The sequence below is a fragment of the Neodiprion virginianus genome, chromosome 2 (genome assembly GCF_021901495.1).
Source record: "Neodiprion virginianus isolate iyNeoVirg1 chromosome 2, iyNeoVirg1.1, whole genome shotgun sequence".
NCBI classification, from domain to species: domain Eukaryota; kingdom Metazoa; phylum Arthropoda; class Insecta; order Hymenoptera; family Diprionidae; genus Neodiprion; species Neodiprion virginianus.
Genome location: NC_060878.1, coordinates 723,811 through 740,607, shown reverse-complemented (window position 1 = coordinate 740,607; position 16,797 = coordinate 723,811). Strand labels below are relative to the sequence as shown.

The window sequence follows — 16,797 nt, the reverse complement described above, 5'->3', positions numbered from 1 at the left end:
GAAAAAGATAATACCGACTCACACACCTAGCTACATTAAATATTATGAGAAATTTCACGTACCAGTTACGTGTTCCGATAGTTGATCTGCATACATCTCAACAATCTGTAGCGCTTCTTCCTCAGTAAGGTCTGGGGTCTCGTACAAGCTTACGGATACTTCCTTCCCGTCAAAACTAAACGACACTTCACCCCGTTCATCCAGGGTCATCGATATGTCAGTCTGTGGTGTGTCGTACATTTGAGACGTCCTCTCCTCGTGGATTGTGGATAGCGATAGATTATGAGCGAGTTCGTGCCCCGGTGGTATTTCTTTCGGCTCTTTTTTAGTGGCGGCTCGATCTACCGGGGTTGAGAATTTCATGCGTAGTGAAAATCTAATGCCGTTGATTCATGCAGACTGCCTTACCTTCGAAACCAAGCAGTGAGGCGGAGCTGCTTACTGTTCCCATGCAGTTCGTCGCCTCGCAAGTGTAAGTCCCGAGACAACACGTGCCATCTTGACCCGAAATGATCCTGTGTATGTCTCCAGGCTTCAGTTCAACTCCATCCTTATACCATTTCAGGACTGGCTGAGGGACACCGATGACTTTGCATTCGAGATTTACAGCACCTTCTTCAGACAGGATGGCACGCAAGCTTTCAAGGAATCTTGGCATTTTGAAGTGCTTCGGAATAATGAGCTTCAAAAAACAGGACGTGATGCTGTGACCGAAATCGTTGGTAGCGACGCACTTCCATTCAGCCTGAAAAATTGATCTCGATTTACTGACGTGGTTATGGTGAATCGTCACTCATAAAAAAATGTTCAGTTCATCCAGTCCATACTTGATCGACGAACTCTAGCTTCCGTATATTCAGGTGACACGTGCCCAGCATCTCCCGTAGTACTTGGTACTTCTCATTCTCGTTTATTGGTTCATCGTCTCTGTACCACGACAAGCTGGGCTCTGGGGCAATGCTGACTGTAGGAGAAAATTGGTTTGTTTCGGGGTGAAAATTTTGTTGAAAGCGATTCGAAGTTTTGGCAGTACGTTTTCTCCCTTATACTACCTTCAATCGTGAAGCGAAAATCTTCGTTGATCTTTGCCTCACAGCTTTTTAGACCCTTGATAAACTTTGGTGGTTGATTCATGCTGAAGAGTTGTAGTCGTTCCTCTTCATTGAGCTGGTTTTGAATGTCCTCAACAGTTAGCTCAGCGGTGCTCCTGGTCTCGCCCATGCAATTCCTGGCAATGCAACAGTAGGAACCTAAGGCAAATGAAATTTGATATTAATGAGCGTTATCCATGTGATTTTAGTAATTGATAGTCAAATCTTCATTATCCGTACCTAAAGAATTGGTGCCCGTTAACTGATAAACGTCGCCAGGTTTGAGTTCCTGTCCGTCTTTAAACCATCGCAAGACTGGAGTAGGAAAACCGACCACCTTGCATTCGAAGGAAACGAGTCCTTCTTCAGTGAGCACTGCTTTCAAGCTTTCCATGAATCGCGGCTTTCTGTAGTTCTTAGGAACTACATGCAGAAGTTGGTAGTTTTGTATAAACTGAAATCGTCATTTGTGGGAGAAGAAAGGTAAGTAAGAAAGCCTCAACTCACTTGACATCATTACGTGACACGTAGTGAACTGCTTGACATTCTCACTGCTTGTAGCTACACATTTCCATTCACCTTCATCCATAGCTTCCAGTGGTTTTATTTCTATCGAATATCCACCAAGACCGTCTTCCATTATATGATATTTCTCACTAGCCTCTATGCGGCCTTCCTTGTTGTACCAGGTGATTGTTTTAGGCCATGGAGGAACTTGAACTGAAATTTACAGTTGTTGAATAACGGATTTACTTGCGAACACGAGATGAAGAGTGTTTTTTTTTAATAATTTACCTTGACACGACAATATCAAAGATTCGCCAATTCTGCTGGACTCATCCTGAAGGATCTTTTTGAAAGTAGGCAGAGGTCCGGACTGTGTCAAACTATCAGCTGGCTTCAGAGAACCTTCTCGACTACCCTTGCCCATCACGTGAACCTGAGAGGGAAACGGAGTGACAGATTTCGTGGAAAGTTCTCGCATTGTGTTGCGCTTCAATCTCGATTACTCACTTTCGAAGAGGAATAAGTTGTGCCCATGCAATTCACGGCCTCGCATGTGTAAGTTCCAAGTGACGTTGGGTCATCGGGATTAGCGGTCAAGGCGAATACGTCACCAGCCTTGATCTCTTTATTGTCCTTAAACCACCTCAACACTGGCGTCGGAACCCCGATGACTTTGCATTCCAACGAAACTGTCCCCATTTCCGTGAGCAGGGCTCGAAGCTCTTCGACGAACTCTGGTTTTTTGTAAGCCTTTGGCACTGCGGAAATTCATCGAAACTCAAACAAACTGTGCGATATTCGCCTCTAAGAAGACATTTCCAACGTACCAACGACGTTGAGGTGGGACGTGCACGACGAACGGCCGGATGGATTCTCCGCCATGCATGTCCAGTGTCCTTGATCTTCGACTGTAACGGGGGCGACATCGACGCAGTAAAAGTTTCCCTCATGAACAAAGGTAAACCTGGTTCCTTTCTGGATCGGTTCATCGTTCCTGTGCCAAGTGACCTGAAAGCGAAATGATAAACTTACGACGAGAATTTGGTGAATCAGTTTCAGCGGGGATGGAAGGACTAATTATTGCAGGCATTACGCATTTCTAAGAATAACCCGTCCTGACCGCATTGTTAGAAAAGGAAATGGCGGAACACTACGCTGGCCCAGCAATTTAGCATATGAAAGGCTATGAAGTGAGTGACACGCCTATACATCTGCGCAAATTGGTTCCCTGGGATCCGGCAGTGTGATATTCTATTAATACAACGGTCTTAGAGATAATAACAGTTCACTATAGGCGCGTATAGTTCTAGTAGCTTCCAATTGACGCTTCGAAAGTTTATTGATCGTTAAACTCCTTCAAGGGTGTTCATGAGTTTCGTGCTGTCACCATTTGCCAACGATAATCTGGGTTATGTTTGCGGGGGATATCCGGTAAAAAATGTCTTCCTTAATACCAAAAAAAAAGCACACTCTATGTTCTGTCGTTTACACTACAGCTTTAGACTCGATCGTGCATATGGCTATTTTTACATATGTCCTATTTCTTCTACGCTCGTTTATCAGACTTTTTCATTCGGCGACGAGACCCGGGATAGTCGATTGCTTCCAAAGCGCAGATTCATTTCTATCCGATTTTGGCGTAGACTAGACAGGCGGTGACGATGACCGCCAAGGGAACTTGGTCAATTCCGCATATCCAAACTTAGCTCAGACTCCCGGGTCATGGACCCCTTAATCCTCCTCATTCTCCTATTTTCTCCTGGATTCTCTGATTTCTCTATTTGCCTCAACACTTGACTCGGTTCAGCTGCTCGAGAACATGCGTTAACCGCTCGAGTAGGAATCAGGAAATACAATCATTTCTCTGGGTGATCTAATTCAAATGATTCCAAGACAAATATACAGAGTTCTATTTAAAATTTTTTAATCCTCTTTACAATTATCGTCGAGCCGTCAACTTAGCCTCAAAATCACCAGCAACTTAATAGCAATGAAAGAAACGAGATGGTAAAGCTTTCATAATCAGAAAGCAGTTGTTAAATCAGGACTTGGACCTACTTGCCTTTAAGTTAGTTGAGCTTCTGATTTCCACCAGGAACCTTGTTCTTGTCCCTACTTTTACAGCGAGGTCGCTAAGTCTCCTTACGAAGATTGGCGGGTCACCGTCTTCGCCGTTTACGTCGTCCACGTTGAATCGTATCATTCGCGATGATTCGCCAGCGATGTTTCTGGCTACCAGGGCATATCGGCCGCTGTCATCCGTTCTCGAATGCTCTAAAGTCAATTGAACCACGTTCCCTCGTGCCTGAACGTGGTACCGTTCTCTCGCGACTGGAAGCTGATCCCGTAATCTGAAACAGCGGGGACACGACAAAATTAGGAAGGATAAGTGCCTGAATTCTCCTCCATTCCATGTGACCTCTTTTTTGAAACAGTTGAGAAGTGCGACTCTGTTACTGGATCAAACACACGAGAGTCTTGATCAGCATATCCATCAGCTAGGCGTTAATGAGAAGTAGACTGGAAACACGTGGTTCGTACATTAAAAATAACATACCGGGCTTGTGTCACATATCACACACCTCACGTGCCTCAAGGCCTTCATGACATCTTAAACAACACGAAAAAGCTCGATTCGGCTCCAGGTACAAGTTGCGGGGTGAAATTTAGTCTATTTTCAGATACATATACGTGTGGAATAAACGCAGAATGAGGAACTGATATGAATCCTCGATCGTAGCCAATCGAAGGCCCCCTAATAATAGGTAAATAACAATTCGTGGCCCAGCCGTTTGAGCTTGCGGACAACAACCTCATTCCAAATGCTCACGTTGAAGCATTCGCGACCTTCTTTCGCAAGAGGTAATCGGTAAATGTCACGATACTCATTCTGATCTGTTTTCGTTGGATTTGGGGATGGCTGATGTCCAAACGGCGTACTATAAAACCATGCGACTCTGCGAGACCAACACTCGATACAATTATCGATAGTTTTCTCAAAATAATTAACCCTTATGCAATTTGTGACTACAGTGAATAATGAGCAAGCACCTTTGGCACCAGTAACTAACCAGCTCGGCAGTCAAACTATCGATACTTCGTCAAAGAACACGGAGAATCTACAACATAATTCACAGACACAATTCTGTTGTACATAAATTATTACGAAAATTATGGTACATAGTATTTTTAAATATACTTAGAGACACTTTGATTTTTTCTTATCTTCAGGTATATACTGAGCTGCATTGAAGGCACAGTTTAAACTTAAGACATTGAGTGAAAAATAATGTGTTTACAAAATCTTATTTAGTTAATGGTCTAGCTTGACGAATGACTTCAGCATATGAATTGTATCACTTGCATTTATATTCGAGGAAGACAAACGGGGGTGGTCATAAAATTAATGCGTTTTTGATAATTTTTTGTAGTACTAGGACCTACCCTTGCTTCACTTCGTGTGGTGCAGTAATAGCCTTTTTTCCGTTTGCACACTTGCAGCACTGACTTCCCATGGCGAGATAAAATCCAAAAATTGAATGATACAAAGTGACGTGGCGGGTCAGCCAACGCTCAAAATGACATCAGAATTTTCTCGAGATGTTAACGTCGTCAGTTCACGCCCGGTGGTATCTTAGCCGGCACGGCGAGCCTTCGTAGTTTTCACGTAACCGCACAATTTTATTTATAGTCATTCTTTGTCCGATGTTTAATGCTCCGCGGTCGATTCCGTTTCCCCATTCACGAGGCTTCTACAGCTTTCGGAATTATGACAGATTTGGAAAAATTTTAACTTCTGGATAACTGGGTGTAGGAAGACGTTGAAATCTGAATCACTGATCAAGTTACGACGAGTGCAGAGGGATTGAGCGCTCAACTAGTTACGTCAGTTTTCAGATTTGGCACTACCGCGCTGTCAAGTAGCTACTGAGACGGAATGATTATCTTGCGTACAAGATAAAACTTGGGTTTTCCGTCTTCTTATTTTCACACTTTGTTAACTAATTGTCGTATTAAACACTTTCACCCAATGCCCGACCTGAACATAAATGACTAATCAAGTCGAGTAATTAACAGCTCCTCTATGTTCACTGGATATTACATCAACATTACTCGTTTTTTTCACGTTTCACTTGCAGTTACCTTCAGACTACACTTTTGCGAATTTCAATACACTCTACAACCACTTTACTCATTAATTTCGGTCACCTAGGCCTGATATTCCTTGGTCAGATCCTCGTTATCGTGTCTTCGTTCGGAGCGGCGCGCGTTTTCGAAAGGAGAGCGTCGCTTCCTGGTTGGAAGTGCGTCGGTGGGGTCGGTTGGTCGGACGTCGCGACGCTCGCGGAGCAAGACTGATAGTGTCCGCCTCCCAAACCGCGGGCGGCAAAACTTCTCTACCCTTCTCAACATCGAGACGCCTCCGATCGGGAGCTTAAAAAGCTTAAGCGCTGTTCAAACGGCATTGATAAAAATTCTGAGGCTCGATCTTTGCGCAGATGACGGTAGCGGTTCATCGGTCAGGTCAGCCGGAAGACCCTGCGGTTTTTTTGGGGAATAAACTGCCTCGCCCGTTTCTTTTATCCCAGAATCGCAAATAGGGATATTAATTCCAGACTTCCGATAAAAATCTACGAACCTACGATGTCTCCTCGGTGTGAGAAAAGCTTCATGCCGTGCGTTTCTCGTCGCGTGCCAAGGCCCCGCCGGTTCGAGGTATTTTCGTTTCCGAGGGACGTCGCAATCTTCGGATAATATGTGATGTTGTGTAGGTTACATCCTATACTGCTCTCACGTCACCGCTGCCGTATTCTAACTAGATTTTATTCCGCTCTTTTCGGAAAAACTGTCGACGGCTGTTCGGCCTAATTACACATTTTATTCGGATGTCGTACTTCTCGATTATCGATAACGCCGTTAACGTCGCCAATTTATGGAATAGTTCGAAAAAGAAATCCTTAATACAGCTTTTGTTCGATTGTTTTTAGTCATAATTCGCCTGGTAATCCTCTGAGTTAGAAATGCAAGTATTCCCCTAAGTTCGAAATCAGTCTCCGAAGCTGTTAAATAGACGTTTCGTTTCTACAAAGTAATACCTGGAAAATTTATCTCAAGTTGCGCAACTTGATGGTGTTCAGTTAATTGGACGTGTTCCACGTGTCAAATTTGATTTGGAATATTTAGAAATGGTTCCCCTAATATTGGCAATAATTGAAAATAAATATGGAACGATTGATTGTAGTTTCTGTCTACCATTTTCAAGCTACATATTTCATGTGATTTCAAAAAAAATCTTTGTTCTTCTGTCAACACCGCAAACTGCGCGTAGCCTCCTGGTCCGTTACACGACGTTTCAGAAACAATTTATTTTCTTCTTCTGTCACTCATGCTGACGGCTCTGAAACTGGTCGCAACCTTGATGCATTTTTAAACGGTGCACTCAATCTCCTAGAATTCAAGCATGTAGAGTTCGGGAGTTGTGCGTTATACTTACAGTTCAAAGCTGAGTTTTCCGTAATTCTCTGTCTGGTCCAATATTACTTCCACTGTCAAATCTGATCCTGGGCGTCCTACGGCTGTCAATTGTTTCGCGTCGTCCTGCCATTGCGGTGCAACGATTTTACTCGGTTTGGCAGTGGTACCATCTTGGACAAACAGAGGAGCCGATTATTAACGAACTAATTATTGGGTTACAAACAATGAGAAATTTCAAAACGTCAAAAAGCTTGACGCCGCAAGAATCAACTTTAGATCAATCGATTAACACGAATATTTTGCATGGCAGAAGAGCGGCCAAACGATCCTTGCATATTTTAGAGTAAATAAAAAAGAATTTGTGATGACATGAAAGTAAAACGATAAGGTGTCGACGTAAAGAATCTGGTAACAAGTTCGTTCCTAGCATAAACCTTGGTCGGGAGATGAAGCAATATATGTGATCTGTGAAGATCGATTTTGCACACGCCAGAATGGCAGAGCTCTTCAGAGTGCAGCGTTGACAGGTGTTAAGCGGTGTTAGCGAGATGCGGACGATAAAGTCTGGGTAAAAGTTTCGATTTTGTACAGCTATATAGTTATACACCGAGATATGTTTTCGGTGTGTGCTCAACTTGCCGAGATTCTAAAAATACTGTTTAAATGACTGTGCGCAAGTGGCACGCCTAGCCTCAAGATATTCAAGCTCAAACTCTCGAAGTATCTGCAACATCGTGCGGGAGGACCGGCTTTCTGCGGTTCCACTTTCTCCAGGAGCTTTCCGAACAAATCCTGCTTCGACACCCGATTTTCCTTCGTTTCCGCCCAGGTATTATTCTCTCCTCAAGCTCATCACGGCCAGGCCGAAGAGCTTACGGTTTCAAAAGTACACTCTTGACCTTTCCAGTACATTTGAGAACATGGAAAAATTGCAAAACTTCCAAGTTCCTCGATAGGTAGTAATGAAAGAGTTGAAAGTTTTACGGAGGACCGATGAACACGTGAAAAAGCATCTCCGTATCGGAAGAATAAAAATGCCCGTTTCAATTTTGGACGAACGTATGAAAATTTCACCGTTAATCACTCAAGTGTCAGACCGGAAAAGTTTGGCGGTCACGCGAAAGCGTTGCAGAGGAAGGTGAAAGGCTCGGCTGATGAGCCAATAAAGGCAGACCAGGAGTCCAGGAAAAATACCGAAGGAACGCAGCAGCTCGGAATTCTGTTCGGATGTCCTGAGCTCGAGTCTCCGTCGGCGAACGGTTTTATCCAAATCTCTTACCTGCGAGCGTCATGTCGTAAGGTGTCGTCGGTACCTCCTGCGCCACACTCGACCTGACATCACTTCGGCAGCAAGCAGTGCCCGGCAAACGTGGGGCACGCTGTTTGTCTCTTTTCCAATTCGACGACGCACGCACCGCGCACCTCTAAATCTGTGGGCAGGAGGGGCCGCCGCGCGCTAAGGGCTGCGGTCTAAAATCGTCTTTCGGGTACGTCGCGACGCGTCGCGTCACGGCGCCGACCCAAGACCAGACCAAAGAGCATGCGCGTCGCTGACGTAATTCTCCTCTTGACATGTCGAGTTACGTTGTATTCATACCAGACACAACATAACACCGACCGTTACCTCGATACCACTTTGATAAACATTCGGTACCCATTATCTGCAACTCTGATCCCTCAATACGTATAGTTGTGTGCATGCCAAAGGACAGGTGTATTATCATCCCGTATCAACTAACATTGATACGATACAACGAAAGGTGATTGCTTGTTCAATTATAAAGAGTAGCGGAAGGAAATGGATGAGGCTGACTGTAGTATGATAATCTGAGGTAGAAGACGAAGATGCGTTTCGATTAATTTCTTCTGTTTTTCTTTTCTGTTTTTTTTTTAACCTTTTTTTGGGTTTTCAGCTTAAGTTAATCTCTTACAGTTATTTACATCGTAATATTTAGAGCTATTCGGCGTTTGATAATCATTAACATAATATAATAAATGAATAAATTTAACAAACTATAAGTTGCAATATTACAATTATGCGCAGACATGTATACATAATAAATATGAATTTTTCGTTTTCTTTTAAAATAATATACATATATGTGAGTGTCTTTCGTGATAATACAGTTGTTCGAGTGAATCGTTAGTATTCCAACTGTACGTGCGTGGCATTCATCTTATTCCCGGTGTTTCCACCATTTGGGTAGCCACCTGTGAATCTCTTCCTGGATTTGCCGATAGAGCAGAAGTCCGATGAATGGTAAAGCGAGGATTTCACTCTTTAGAAAGTAAACGTAAATGGCAGCAGCGAGCAGGGTAAGATCAGTAACGTAACTCATCGTCGACTTCACTTTTCTCTCAGCGTCTGCATTTAGCTCCGCAACAGTATCAGAGTACTGTCTAGTTGGCCTGTATTTTCTGCTCCCCAATGCCTGATAAAGACGCCCCATTTTGACCTCGGTTGGGGTCTCAGGCCGAAACCGATCTCTTGAACTAGACCTGGAATTTGGCCGACTGGATTTTCGTTTTTCCAACGACTTATCTCTCGATGACCGAATGTCCTCCGACGTCGTCCTCGAAGGCACCCGGCCACGTTGTGGCACCGATTTTTCCTGAGACACGCCCCGACTTTCAGTTCTTGAGGATGGCCTGGAAGGTCGTCGCTCTCTCGAGACGTTCCTTGAGCGAGGAACACCAGCCAGCGATTCATTCCTCGAAGATGGACGGCTCTCCCGCTTCGTTGTCTCCTTCGTATCTTTGGCTGGCGTTGAACCCCGCGATACGACGCTGTTTCTTCTGACCTTACCGCCGTCTTCCCGGTCCGCCGATTTCCGAGCGTCTTTAACCGCCTCTCGTTTCGTCGTCGGCGCCTCCGTTTTATCGGGAAGATTTGATCTGCTCTTCTTTGTCACGTCACCCATAGCCGCCATGTCCCTTAGGGTACCATTCGCTTTTAGTAAAACCTTGGTCTCGCTTTGGACAACCGGCGGCTCATTTTCGCCAACCAGGGCCGCCTTGACCAAGTCTTCTCTCTTCAGGTAGAGGGGCGGGTGGACCGTTTGCCCCGAAGAGTGCTGCTTGACTATTTCCGTGTAATGACTTACCACAGCCATGTTCGCCTCGGCTTCTTCTTCCAACGAGGTTTGCCGGACCTGCCTCCTTCGATTCCTCGCTACTTCCGCGGCGGAGAGAACGTTTGAGTTGTCGATGTCCGATTCGGAAATCGCCGCACCTTTAACTTCGTCCGGTATACTAGTCAGGGACTTTTTTCTCAACGTTACAGTCTGCTGTTGCGGTGCTTGCTGAACTTGACTTTCTTCAGGCTGCAGGGATTTGCGAATTGGTTTTTCTGGTGGCACGGGTCTTCCGAATTGATTTAACGGAATCACCTCGGTCTCCGTTCGCTTCTTCAATATCGACTTCGGCATCAAATTTGTCGGCGACGATGGGAGAGAAACCGGCCTCGTAGGAACCGATGAAGAAATGTCCAAAATTGGAATCATATGAGGAGGAACTGGCGGTAGATCTGGACTGATGTGCTGCACGGGTCTTCCTTTGGGGTGGTATGTGTCCTCCTCATCGATTATCGGCTGGGCCAGGATCCGCGCTTTTAATAATTTCAGATCTTCGCTATCACTGCTCTCCTCCTCCTCCACCTCCTCGTCCTCTGAAGTTTCGACACTCCGGACCTCGTCCTCTTTCACCACCTTACCGTCTCTGTAAAATTCCTTTTCGGATACATCAGCTTCCGGAACCTCCGATATCTCTACAGTCAATGGCATATTCTTCGAGTCCCATCGGTGCAATCTTTCAGTCTGATCCGGAATACCAGCCACAAAGATCGTAGTCGGTAGATTGGGATCTGAAGAAGCGTCCAAGAGTACGTTCGTTCTGGTGTTGACGGTTGCTGGGGTATCGGTCTGACCTTCGCTTGACCTCCTGCGATTCCGCTTCGCCTGCCAAGCTATTTGGCTAGTTACACCGGAGTTAGACAGTTTTCTCCGAAGGGACGCTCTTCTCTCGGGTGAACTGCCGTCGATGGCCTCCAAAGAGTTGATCCTTATCTTTACCTCACCCTTTTGCGAGGCGTTTCCTGTCAGACCAGCCAGTTCACCGGTGCGCCTCTCCGTCTGAGCCTTTCGCTTGGCTAATTCCGCCTCTTCAACGGCTACAGCGTGGTAGAAACGCTCCATCGCTCGCTCGTGCAGCAGCTCGGTTGAACTGACAGCTTCTCGAAGAGTTTCAACCACCTCGTGACTAGCGCTGAATAACTCTGGTAGAGACAGTGACAGGGGTGGAGGTACTAGATCATCTTCTTCAGCTTCCATATTGACCTGCTGACCCTCCTTAATACCTGAAAATGCAATCGGGATATAAATTGACGTTAAAAAAAAATTTCTATCGTGGTTGCTAGTACAAAGTATAAAATCGAAATGGTCTTACTTGCAGCATTATTTTGTTCTTGGCTGCGATGATTGTTTTCATCAGGGTACAATACCAGCATGAATTCGGAGCTACCGTGAAACATGCTCTCATCATTCTCTCTGGGCGAACTGGGTGACATTAGAATATTGTCAACCGTATTTTGTTTCCTCAAACCGACCTTCAACGGCCTGGTATCGGGCAGGCTGTCAAAAGTCTTTTGTTTCTGTAGAACAAGATTCGACGATGTTGAGTGTGGCGTCGCGGCCAGCAACTCCTCGTGCGACTCCTGTATCTTCGGCATCAGTAACGGGGACGGACTTCTCTCCCTCGAAACCGAACGAGACCTTGAGTCCCTGAAGGGGGAACGCCGGCCCCCCAATACTGGTTCCAAAGTCTTTTGCTTACCAAAGTTCAGGTTTCCCCTGCTATTGGAGACATTGAGAGTTGCCAGAGTCTGCGAAAAGCATTCACGTTTATTAGGACTTGTCGCTAAAGAAGTTTAACACGTTAGATAATTCGTTATATCTCACTTCCGTGTCCTTGGGCAAGGTCAAGTTGTCCCCGGTGTCAATCCTCTCTTGCTTTGACAACCTTTTTGCCTTTAATGGAGGGTCTGGTTTTGGCTTTGGTCTGGAACCAGCTCGTCTGGCGAAGGCTGGGTCATCCGCTCGACTCAATCTCCCGCTACTGAGCTGCTGGGTGGACGTCCACTCGGGACTCGGATTCCTGTCCCCCCTGCTAGCCTCTTCTCGAGTCAAACTTCGTGTCCTCTGAACTGGCTCGGCAAAACTCACTTCGCGCTTTTCTTTCGTCTTGTTGATCTCTCGTTGACTTTGAGACTTTCCTTTCAACGGAGGCTCGGTAATCCTATCCATATAAAAGAATCGAAAAACGCAAATGCACACTGCGTAATAACGTACATCAGAATGATCAGAGCAATACTCTAACTAACCCTCTCTTCACGTCCGGAATGAAGACGACATCGCTCTCTTCGCTGGGTTCACTAACTCCGTAAGGGTTTTCAGCCTTTACCCGAAAGCGATATTCCGACCCTTCGATCAACTCGCCTAAAGTCGTTGTCAACTGACGACACGTAGTCGCTTTCAGCCAGACGTCCCAACCCAACTGTTCGAGTGATAGAAACGAGATCATTCAAGTTTCATTAAGACGTTAAAGAGAAGCTATTACATATTTCTGCGGAAATCGAGTAACTTACTCTGTAATATTCTACGATATAAGTCCCTATTTTACATCCTCCGTCATCATCCGGTTCCTTCCAAGAAAGCGTTACTGAACGGCCGAGGGTCATAGTGACATTTGCTTTACCCGGTGCTGACGGTCGATCTGCAAATAAAATATATTGTGAACATTGAATCAATCGTGATAAATGAGAGTTCTTTCCAGTTTATCAAAACAAATTTATACCAGTGACGGTGACCAAAAAGGATGACATGTCCTCGCCAAGCTTGTTCGACGCTTTGACCGTGTACTCTCCACGGTCAGCCCGTTTCGCGTCGGGAATTTTGAGCACCGATTCACCCTCCATCGTTTCGACGACGTGTCTCAGGTCCTGTTGAATCGCCTCACCGTCGTGGAACCAAGTGACACTCGGCAAAGGTCTACCTGCCAAGGAGACTTTAAGTCTGATTGTTTCGTCTTGCTCAAAAAGCAGCCCGTCTTCGTATTGTCGAGAGAGTCTGATTCGTGGGGGTGCTGAAAAAAGTCCTCTGCACCATTAAAGTTTCCCAAACCTCGATCCTGGATGATTTTTCCATGGTTTTTCGACTCACCTTCCAGAATAAGTTTCGCTTTGGTGCTGATGTGCCCAACCCTGTTTGTGGCCGTGCACTTTATTTCTCCCTCGTCGTTCAGAGCGGTTTGATGGATGAGGAGCGAACTCTTGCTGTTCTCGGTTGCGATCCGCGTCCTCCGGCTACTAAATATTTCAAACCCGTCCTTAAACCAGGATATCTTCGGTAGGGGGGTGCCCGAGAACTGCACGATGAACTCTGCCTGAAAATTTTCAACGAAAACGGTTATAATATTCGAAAACCCGACTGAGAACGAGCGGCTCCGACATATGCTCCTGGTGTGAAGGTTCAAAACGAACTGGCAAACGTAAACAAAGTGCTTTGGCAAAATAAGCAATTCTCTCCGAAGCCGGGAATAGGCGTAGCTACACCGCCTGGAGCTTGAGCATGCTTTATTTATCCAATTGCTCATTTTCAGCTCCAGTCGACTAGCTGGCGATATTTAGGCATCACGAATCGAACCCGCCTCTTACCTGTTCGTTTTCGAGAGCCACCGTATCCTTCAGTTCCAGGTCGAAGTGCGGGGTGCTCGTTGCCGTCCTCTGCAGGGTGACCGTGAGTGGGTCGGACAATTCGCTGGGTTCGGAGAGACCGAGGGCATTTTGGGCGCGAACGCGAAACTGGTACCGCCATCCGGGTTCAAGGCCACTCAAGGTCAGCTCGGGGAACGTGCAGAGAATTGGAGCAGCTCGGATCCAGTGCGGAGACCCCATGCGCCGGTGCTCAACCATATACCCGACGATGGCGGAGCCTCCGTTGCTCGGGGAGCGTTCCCACCTGATGCTGACAACATCCGGTTGCGTTTCCTCCGAGCCAGGGACGAGAATTGGCTTGCCCGGAGGCAGCGGAAGACCTGAGAAGTTGTTTGGCATGAGTTCGGCATGTCACAACCACGCTTAATTGCAGAATGCAATCGAAGGTCCCACTAGATGTATCCAATGCATCGGGCAGTCGATACATCGGGCATGAACCGGGCATGTGGAAAACCCAATATCGTTGGACTACCCTCGAAAAAGGCATGCGCGCACCTACACGCTGGCACATTCACACGCCAGCGACCAACACATCCGCGTACGGGGCGATCCCGAAATAAAATAGAAACAGCTTGGCAGAAGACGAGACACTCGAAGCGGACCGAAGTCACTCGGAGATACCCGGACTGCTCGACGACGACGTGGCACTGAACCCCAGGAAACTTACTTCAAAACTAGACGTTCTGGTTCCGTCAAATTACTGATACAGTAAATGATTGACGCCATACTAATCAGTAAAAATACGCCAATCCATGGCGGCAATACAGGACTATAGGCAATGGATGATCGTGGTTGAAATAAGAATGATACCATTGATCAAGTCGAGTAGGAAATGCATAGCTCAACTTTGCGGTACTACAACTGGAATCGAGCAACGCGGAGTGTCGAGAAAAACTGAGGATATAGCGACGTGTTGTGCCTCTGTCGAAAGTACAATCGCTCACCTCAGCAGTAGATGAGAGTACAACTTTAGTTTGGCTGATCTTCCGAAACTTGGCAATCTGCTTTGTATTGTCGACTATATTGTATTCGTGGAATATAACAGGCGAGACCTACTGTCGGGATTGTCAAAAAATATACCACTATTGATACTGCGAAACAAGCTGTGTACCTCGCGAGAGAACGTCGGTGCGGACGCTTAGAAGCCGCTCAGAAAATATTTGAGCTTTCGAAAATGTCTGACCTGCCAATGGAAGGAGCTATATACCAAGAGAATAGAACAGGTCTGCAATGATGTTTTCAACAAAATCTTATTATAAAGTGAATCTTATTTCTCTTTACTTCCTCACTTTCACAGTTTGGATGCAGAACCTACCTATCAAAAATTTAATGGGAATGTTGGTGGTGCATTTTAATTTCGTTGACTGATGTTTAGCTCGTTTACAATTCAATCAGATATCTAGTGAGGTTTCACCTGTTTACGATGATTCGATACTTGACATTAGAAAAATTATAACGAATACATTTTCTCTCGCCAGTATGCAATAAGATGTGCAAATCGTCTGCAGCCTGGTCTTTGACGTGTGAAGAAATCAGCACGTCTGAATAAATATTAGGTAACGACTGGGCGATGAGTGTTATCTCCGCTCTCCTCTCAATATCAATGAACAGCGGAAAGTTAACAGCCGAATATTTGAGAAACGAGAACTCGACCAGAGGCAACGACCCCGATTGATGCATGGCCCCACAAATAATGATAGAATGAAAAAAAAGGAAAAGAAAAAAATTCTTATACGTGGCTCGCAGTCAGTTTCCAAATTTAGTGACCAGTAGAGTCTACCGACGTCTACCGATCGTAGTCAACTAAACCACGTGTCACATGAGCGGCGCATTTCCGCGGTTCAAATTTGGATTGAAAAAACTGTCTCCAAAGTTTTTTCTTGGCGAAAGATCGAAGGTGCTACAACGAAAGGCCATCAACCAAGACCAAGGGCTCGCAAAGATGGTCCAGGACATAAACAATCCCCGTCGTGCGCTTCACCCGGAACGATGCAAGAGAAAAAAAAAAAATTCCAAATCGGTTGTTAGCGCTGAAGGACGCGAGCAGGACTGTCAAACTGTCAGTAATTGGCGAGGAATGTATAATCTGGGTTAGCTTCGAGCGCCGAGATGGCGGCGGTGGTTGGGGCAGGGTTACGGATCCGCGAAGCGGAGCTTGCAGGAAAGGGGCGAGGGAGGAGGGAGGAGGGAAAGGCGAGCGTCCTCCCTCCGCTCTTACGTGAGACCGTCGCGAGCTTTTCGCGGCTGCCTGCGTCGCTGGCGTACCTGGACTGCTCCAGTGCACCTTTTTGCCACCGTTTCCGGCCCCCGCAAGGCTCTTGGGGTAGGCGGCCTTGGCCGGGGCGTTGCCCATTGCGCGCTCGGGGTGGGCCCCCCAGCGTCCTGGGCCAGGCTGTCTCGTCGCCGCTTCTCTTGGTCGCCGGGTCCGTCTTCGTCACCGTCTTCACTTCGCGCCTCGCCGGACCGCAGGTCTCGATATAGCGCGAGCCTGACGCGAGCGCGGGGAAGGAGTGACTAGATAGACGGGCCGATAGGGCGCCGATCTACGCGACAGCGGCGACCTCCCGTCTTCCGTCGACGAATTGCGGCCAAGCTCCGAACGAACCGACGCCGACGCCGACGCCGACGCCGACGCCATCGGGCGAACGACGCGCGGCTATTTTTGCACCCGCAGCGCTGTGAATAAGCTCGAAGCTTCGCTCCCTGCGATGCCGATTCTCCGCCGCTTGTCGTCGTCGACTCTTTGCTCTCACCACGATCCATCTCCGTCGACAATAGCACGTGCGATTTTCAACGAGGTTTAACTTCCCGGAGAAACACTTTTTTTGCCCGAATCCCGGTCTTTTGCGAGCGATTCTTGCATTCTGGATATTTTTGTACTCGGCCGCAGTCGTCAATACCATCATTCGTGAGGATTTACCGTTGTTTGATCAGCGAAAGCCGTGATCTATTGTG

General features: G+C 46.6%; 2 protein-coding genes across 2 annotated transcripts in view; both read right to left on the bottom strand.

The window, feature by feature from the left end:
• The window catches only part of LOC124299123 (uncharacterized), a 66,039-nt gene extending 57,510 nt beyond the window's left edge, over positions 1-8,529 (bottom strand). The window contains exons 1-12 of the mRNA XM_046752085.1: positions 8,353-8,529; positions 7,093-7,243; positions 3,661-3,949; positions 2,426-2,606; positions 2,106-2,356; positions 1,887-2,031; positions 1,599-1,811; positions 1,332-1,514; positions 1,053-1,250; positions 828-964; positions 409-745; positions 63-341 (exon numbers count right to left, since the gene is read on the bottom strand). Of these exons, the coding sequence (XP_046608041.1) occupies positions 63-341; positions 409-745; positions 828-964; positions 1,053-1,250; positions 1,332-1,514; positions 1,599-1,811; positions 1,887-2,031; positions 2,106-2,356; positions 2,426-2,606; positions 3,661-3,949; positions 7,093-7,243; positions 8,353-8,365 (2,377 nt within the window). The 5' untranslated portion in view covers positions 8,366-8,529. The remainder of the gene's footprint in view (positions 1-62; positions 342-408; positions 746-827; positions 965-1,052; positions 1,251-1,331; positions 1,515-1,598; positions 1,812-1,886; positions 2,032-2,105; positions 2,357-2,425; positions 2,607-3,660; positions 3,950-7,092; positions 7,244-8,352) is intronic.
• A 397-nt stretch (positions 8,530-8,926) lies between these two features.
• On the bottom strand, positions 8,927-16,359 carry LOC124298633 (uncharacterized). Its single transcript, XM_046750878.1, has 9 exons — positions 16,108-16,359; positions 13,783-14,162; positions 13,289-13,511; positions 12,924-13,211; positions 12,715-12,842; positions 12,451-12,623; positions 12,029-12,365; positions 11,517-11,952; positions 8,927-11,427 (listed from the first exon to the last, which is right to left on the bottom strand). The coding sequence occupies exons 1-9, from the start codon at positions 16,193-16,195 to the stop codon at positions 9,251-9,253; spliced, it is 4,230 nt and encodes a 1,409-aa protein (XP_046606834.1). The 5' UTR covers positions 16,196-16,359; the 3' UTR covers positions 8,927-9,250.
• Positions 16,360-16,797: the final 438 nt, after the last annotated feature.

Excerpts from the sequence above, each read along its gene's own strand:
- LOC124298633 (XM_046750878.1), bottom strand. The coding sequence starts at position 16,195 with ATGGGCAACGCCCCGGCCAAGGCCGCCTACCCCAAGAGCCTTGCGGGG. Across the intron at positions 14,163-16,107 it reads GGTGCACTGGAGCAGTCCAG|GTCTTCCGCTGCCTCCGGGC; the intron begins GTACGCCAGCGA and ends ACAACTTCTCAG. Across the intron at positions 12,624-12,714 it reads ATATCGTAGAATATTACAGA|TTGGGTTGGGACGTCTGGCT; the intron begins GTAAGTTACTCG and ends TCACTCGAACAG.